Genomic DNA, 7,300 nt, shown 5'->3' on the forward strand with positions numbered 1-7,300 from the left:
GAGAATAGAATAAAAAGAGTAAAAAGCAAAAACTATAACTGATTTATTAGTATAATTGCATTACCAAAAAGATTTAGCATACTTCCTTTAACTTAGCATACTTCCTTCCTCATTTTCTCCCCCCCCCCCCAACCGAACTGAGCATTGTCCTCAATGTGATATGAGTGATTGCAATTAAAGGGAGGAAGTGGTACCTCCTGAGTGATATCATTTTTGAATACTAATTGGAGAAACCACATGTTTCAAAAAAATAAAAGCTGTGAGAAAAGGAAATAAGAATAAATTAATGCTAAAGGTTAACAAAAAATATTAGACTTGTATTACTTTGAATCCATTTGAGTACAATGAAAGAGAAGGCAATACAAGCAATCTCATATATGGTACCAAAATAATGGGATTTCTTAAAAATTAAAAAAAAAAACGAAATACATAAAAGACATATGCAATAGATATATATAATGATCTGATGAGTGGGTGGTGCTGGGGCTAGGCAGATGGGTCTACCTCTTCAGTAGCTGCTCCAGATGGGGCTTGAGGCTCTGTTGGATGAGAGTGTGGCACTGCAGTGGTGGAGGTGGAGGGCTTAGCAGCTGGTGGCAGATCAAAATGATGCTGGAGCTGCCTTAAGATGGCAGTGTGCTGAGCCTGGGTGGCCAACATCTGCTCTTGGCATGCTCGAATGGCTGCCATCTCATGAGCAAGGCTGCTCTGAGATGCTGTGAGGGTCTCCAATGAACGACATAACTCTCTGTATTCAGAAATGGGAATGGTCATCCTTGGTTCAGTTGAAGTGGATGGCTGAGATGAAGCTGGAGTAACTGGTGGAGCTCTGGGAATGGCAGGAGCAGCAATAGGTATACCCTCAGGTATATGTCGTGGGGATGCTCTCCTAGCAGTTGGCTATGGGCGCTCTGGCTGGTCAACTCTATAGGTTGTCATGTTGTTCCATTTGTCGAGAGTAAATACCTCTCGGCAAATGCGTTTGCGCTCCAACTGAGGCTTAGAAGGATACCACAGGTGCTCCAGAATTTGGCACAGCAGCCTTGGAAAGAGAAGAGGAATAACATCAGCTCTCTGCAACTTCTTTTTATGTACCTTCTCTTCGAAATAGAGAAGGGCTGCCATAATTAGATGGTGAGGGCCGAAGAAATATCCCTCAGACATCTTGAACAGAGCTTCTAACAAGACTCCTCTCCTTTGAGTTCAATGCTGCAGTGGGTAGAGGTTATGACGCAAAAATGCATCAATAAGAAACATGATTGGAGGAAGCTCCCCCCTCAACAGATGTGGTCGTGTGGAAGCTCCTCTAGACAGGATATGCACCATTTCCAGCTCAGTGGGACTGGTCCACACTTTAAAATCATCAAAATGGCTCGGCTCATAGGGTATATGCAAGACCTCAGCTATATGGCGAGCTCCCAATATGCCATGCCTCCCATCAATGGTAAAATGAATTAAGGTAGGATCCTTGACCTGTTTGGTAGTCATGGACTGATAAAAATCCATGGCTACTCTGGGGTAGAAAAAGTCTCTAGGGGCCAGTAAGTGTTGCATATGGTATCTTCGCAGCAGGTGGAATGACTGTGCAAGCTCCGGCCGCAATTGGAATGTAGCTATGTCAAAGCACAGCTCTGAGTGGAATGGCCGAGCTCTACAGTCCAAATTCCCCTCAATTGGAGGTTGAGTCAGCATTGGCCGCCTGATTGCTGCTTCAGGGGTTATCTCAGATGGATTTTGGGGCTCAGGAAGTGGTGGCTGAGGCTCCTGAGGCTCTGCTGGCGGCGCCAGAGATGGCACCGGAGATGGAACTAGCGATGGAACCGACGAGGGTTCTGGGGACTGCTCCGTCAAATCAATGGGTTCTGAGCTTTCAACCCTGGCTCTCTTTTGCAGTGGTCGACCCCTTGACCTGGTGAGATAACGCCTCGCCGGAGGCTTTGGCGGCGCGGGCTTCAATGGAGGGGAAACTGCTTTTGGCCGCGGAGGCTCAGAGGTGGGATCTGGAACGGGCTCCTCTCGCGGGATTTTCTTGTGGCTTGAAGGAGAGGAAGACTTGACCCCTCTGGTTCGCGCCATTTCGGGTTGCCGAAATTTGGCCGGAAGTGACGACCGGAGAAGATGAACGGAGGTTTGTGCGGTGTCGGGCTCGAGCAAGGAGATGAACAGTCTGCAAGTATGGCGCGCTCTCTTTTTGAAACCCTTTCGCAGCTCAAATGACTGGTATATATAAAAATAACGGAAGATTAAGGGTCATTTTGAGTTTCGCAGAAAAATGCCAATTTTGCAGCAAAAAGCCATTTTCGTAGCCCACTTCGCAATCCGTTTCGCAGCTGCGAATTGAGTGTCACTGTGCTGCGAAGTGGCACACGTGTGCCAAAATCGCTTTCGCAATTGCGAAATACCCTGTGGAATGGAACTTTGGTTGCGAAATCACGGATTTTCACACTTTATCGCTTTGCAGCCGTTTCGCCGCTGCGAATTGGGGGTTCCTGTGTTGCGAAGTGGCACTCATGTGCCAAACTTGGCTTCGCAGCTTCGAAAATTTTCGTAGAGAAGAAAATAGAGTTGCGAAATGATTTCGCAAAGGATGGTCGCTTTGGCAGAGAAACGTCGATTCCGCAGCGCTTCTTTTAGGTTGCAAAATGGCTTCGTAGCAAAGTGCTAATTTCGCAGAGGTTGCGAAATCTCGCAGACCCCTGTTTTTACTCTGTTTACACTCTATTTTTGCTCTATTTTTGTTCCGATTTCGCTCCGATTTCTTCATTTGAATTTCTTTGCATTTTCTTCCACTTGGGATCATTCAAAAAGATTAAAACACACATAAAAACACGATTTAAGATAAAAAAACTAAGATCAAAAGTATGGAAAAAACTTGGAAAATTACAAAATTTACAAAAAATTTTGGACTGTGGTAAAATCACGTCCACCAAACCCTTCTTTGCTTAGGCTTTTTGTGGCTCAAGGAGGTTGATTTCCTCATTTTCTGGTTTGAATGGCTCCATGAATGGCTTGAGACGATATCCATTGACTTTAAAGGTGTCTTCGCCATTGGAATTCAATAATTCCACCACTCCATTGGCATATACTCGGTGAATAATAAACGGGCCTATCCACCTTGACTTGAGCTTCCCAGGAAAGATGTGGAGTCTTGTGTCATACAGTAAAACTTTTTGCCCTTTCTGAAATTCTTTGTTGGAAATTAATTGATCATGCCACTTCTTCATCCTCTGTTTTGCAACTTTGGAATTGATATAAGCATCATTTCTTAATTCCTCCATCTCATTAAGGTCTAGATATCTCTTTGCTCCGGCTCTGATCAAGTCCATGTTCAGCTTCTTTATTGCCCACCAAGCTTTGTATTCAACTTCCACAGGGAGATGGCATGCTTTGCCATAGACAAGACGATAGGGAGACATGCCAAGAATAGTCTTATAAGCTGTTCTATATGCCCACAATGAATCATGAAGCCTAATAGACCAATCTTTTCTACTTGCATTCACCACTTTCATCAATATGTTCTTTATTTCCCTATTAGCTAGCTCAACTTGCCCAGAAGTCTGAGGATGATAAGGTGTAGCTACCTTATGCTTCACTCCATACTTGGCTAATAAAGCTTCAAAAGGTTTGTTGCAAAAATGAGCACCTCCATCACTGATTATGGCTTTGGGCACCCCAAATCTCGAGAAAATGTTCTCTTTAAGGAATTTGAGAACCACCCTGTGATCATTTTGTTTACAGGGGATGGCCTCAACCCATTTAGAAACATAATCCACCCCCACCAAAATGTAAGAATTACCAAAAGACATTAGGAAAGGTCCCATGAAGTCAATGCCCCATACATCAAATAGTTCAACTATTAGAATGAGGTTCATAGGCATTTGATTTCTTTTTGTTAGCTTTCCAAGCCTTTGGCATCTATCACAACTTCTACACATGATGTGGGTGTCTTTGAAAAGAGATGGCCAAGTAAACCCTGATTGCAACACCTTCATGGCTGTTTTCTGAGAGGCAAAGTGGCCTCCACATGCATTCTCATGACAATGGTTTAGAATCCCTTGCTGCTCATCTTCAGGGACACACTTCCTTATGATCTGATCTGCACAATACTTAAAAAGAAAGGGCTCTTCCCAATAATAAGCATGAACTTTTGCAAAGAAGTGCTTCCTGTCCTGTGCATTCCACTCACTTGGAATTTCACCAGTAACTAGATAATTAGCAATATGAGCATACCATGGAGTTTTTACTAGGAACATGAGTGATTCCTCAGGAAAGTCATCATTAATAGGCAAGGAATGAGAGTTATGTGCTATAACTAACCTTGAAAGGTGGTCAGCTACCACATTTTCCACTCCTTTCTTATCTTTGATTTGGAGATCGAATTCTTGTAACAAAAGAATCCATCTAATCAACCTTGCTTTTGCATCTTGCTTTATCAATAAATACTTCAAGGTTGAATGGTCAGTGAAAACAATGATGAAAGACCCTACTAAATAAGCACGAAATTTGTCCAAAGAAAATACCACAGCTAACAATTCTTTCTCTGTAGTTGTGTAGTTCCTTTGAGTTTCGTTCAATGTTTTGCTTGCATAGTAGATCACATAGGGCTTCCCATCATCTCTTTGGCCAAGCACAGCTCCTATAGCAAAGTCACTGGCATCACACATCAGTTCAAAGGGTAGTTGCCAGTTAGGGGCTCTCACTATTGGAGTTGTTGTTAAAAATTTCTTCAACTGATCAAAGCTATTTTGACACCTTTCATCCCATATAAACTTAGCATCCTTAGCTAACAGCTCACAAAGAGGTTTTGAAAGACTTGAAAAACCTTTTATAAACCTCCTATAGAACCCTGCATGGCCAAGGAACTGCCTTACTCCTTTCACGGTTGTTGGGGATGACAATTTGACAATAAGCTCCACCTTTGCTTTATCAACTTCAATGCCTTTTTCGGAGATGATATGGCCAAGGACAATTCCTTGACGTACCATAAAATGGCATTTCTCCCAGTTGAGCACCAAGTCTTTTTCAATGCATCTGTGAAGAACCGCTTCCAAATTGATTAAGCATTCCTCATATGTACCTCCATATATGGTGATGTCATCCATGAAAACCTCCATAATTCGCTCCACCATATCACTGAAGATACTCAACATGCATCTTTGAAATGTTGCAGGTGCATTGCATAAACCAAAAGGCATTCTTCTGTAAGCATATGTTCCAAATGGACATGTAAAAGTGGTCTTTTCCTGATCTTCCACATCAATTTCAATTTGAAAATACCCTGAATACTCGTCCAAGAAACAATAGAACGGATGGCCAGAGACTCTTTCCAAAACTTGATTGATAAATGGCAATGGAAAATGATCTTTCCTGGTTACAACATTCAACTTTCTATAACCAATACACACCCTCCAACCTGAAGTGAGGCGTGTAGTAATCTCTTCCCCTTTTTCATTCTGAACTACGGTAATCCCTGACTTCTTTGGTACCACTTGAGTAGGACTCACCTAAGGGCTATCAGATATAGGGTAAATAATACCTGCTTGAAGTAGCTTCAGCACCTCAGCTCGCACCACCTCTTGTAAATGAGGATTCAATCTTCTTTGAAGTTAACGAATTGGCTTTGCTTCCTCCTCCATATATATATGATGAGTACAAACTAAAGGACTAATGCCTTTCAAGTCGGATATTTGCCATCCTATTGCCTTCTTACACCTCTTGAGAACTTCCAGTAAAGACTTCTCTTGATGACTGGTCAGAGATGAAGATATTACGACAGGACATTGATTATTTTCTTCAAGGTATGTATATTTCAGCTCCACGGGTAGAGGCTTCAAATTGAGTTTTGGAGTTTCTTTTTTAGCATCTGCCTCTTCTTCTTTATTGAACAAAGGTAGAATCTCTTCTATCCTTCTCCAACTTTGTAGAGTAGCAAGCACAGTTCAGACAAACCTTCCTCAAAATCCACAAGACTTTCATTCAGCTTGTCCTGTATATTTTGATTACAGTGCTCCTCTACTAGAGTGTCAATAATGCACACCTCTTCTGGACCCTCTTCTTCTTCCGGAGTGGTTTGCTTTTTAGACATATAGAAGATATTGAGATCAAGTGTCATGTTGCCAAAAGTGAGTTGCATAAGCCCATTCCTACAGTTGATGATTGCATTTGAGGTAGCAAGAAATGGCCTTCCAAGGATGATAGGAACTAAATTAGCTTCCTTTACAGTAGGATCTGTTTCAAGAACAATAAAATCTACAGGATAGTAGAAATTATCCACTTGAACCAAGACATCCTCAATTACCCCCCTTGGAATTTTCACTGATCTATCTGCTAGAGATAGAGTGATTGCTGTTGGCTTCAATTCTCCAAGTCCCAATTGCTTATAGACAGAGTATGGAAGCAAATTCACACTTGCTCCCAAGTCTAACAAAGCTTTCTCCACTACCTTTCCTCCAATCATGACTGAAATGGTAGGACTTCCCGGATCTTTGTATTTCAAAGGAGACTTACATTGTAAGATTGCACTTACTTGCTCAGTCAAGAAGGCTTTCTTATTTACAGTCAACCCTCTTTTAATAGTACATAAGTCCTTTAGGAATTTTGCATACGTTGGAACTTGTTTAATCATATCCAGCAGTGGGATATTGACTTTCACTTGTCTCAATACTTCAAGAATTTCAGATGCATTCCTAATCCCCTTTTTCCCATGTAATGCTTGAGGAAAATGAGGAGAAGTTGATTTCTTCAGCATTTCTTCCTTCAGAAGTTCCTTCTCTGGAATTGCATTCATTGTTGAATCATAGTCCTTCTTTTCACTGATCTCACTCTCTTTATCTTCCATTTTCTCCCCTTTCTTTGTCTCTTCTTCTTTCTCAACATGTGGCTTGGGTGTTGGCTTCTCAATTTTTTTACCACTCCTTAGAGTGATCAAGGCTTTGACATCTTTCATCTGTGATGATTCCCCCTCAAGGCCTTCCACTTCATGGACACCCTTGGGGTTTTGGTGGGGTTGAGAAGGAAATCTTCCCTTTTCTTGCACTGTGTTCAAATTTGTGAGCCTTGAAATTGAGTATTGGAGATTATCAAACTTTTGGGACATATCATTTTGTATTCCATCCATCCTTTTATTCAAAGTACTCTCCACTCTGTCAATTCTTTGATTGATTTGAGCATTGATGGCTTCTTGGTTTCCAACAAAATCTCCCACTACCTTGCTGAGATTTGCTATTGCTTGTTCAAGACTTGAAGATTGTTGAAATGGTGGATCCGGCTGTTGGTACTGAGTTGCTCTGGCCTTCCATGA

The 7,300-nt window shown here is 41.9% G+C and overlaps 1 protein-coding gene across 1 annotated transcript; it reads right to left on the reverse strand.

The window, feature by feature from the left end:
* Nucleotides 1–486: 486 nt before the first annotated feature.
* LOC104879387 (proline-rich receptor-like protein kinase PERK2) lies at nt 487–2,076 on the reverse strand. Its single transcript, XM_019219869.1, has 3 exons — nt 1,583–2,076; nt 676–829; nt 487–618 (listed from the first exon to the last, which is right to left on the reverse strand). Exons 1-3 carry the CDS (start codon nt 2,074–2,076, stop codon nt 487–489), a joined length of 780 nt encoding a protein of 259 aa, XP_019075414.1.
* Between the last annotated feature and the right edge of the window lie 5,224 nt (nt 2,077–7,300).

This window comes from Vitis vinifera, chromosome 5 (genome assembly GCF_030704535.1).
Source record: "Vitis vinifera cultivar Pinot Noir 40024 chromosome 5, ASM3070453v1".
Lineage (NCBI taxonomy): Eukaryota > Viridiplantae > Streptophyta > Magnoliopsida > Vitales > Vitaceae > Vitis > Vitis vinifera.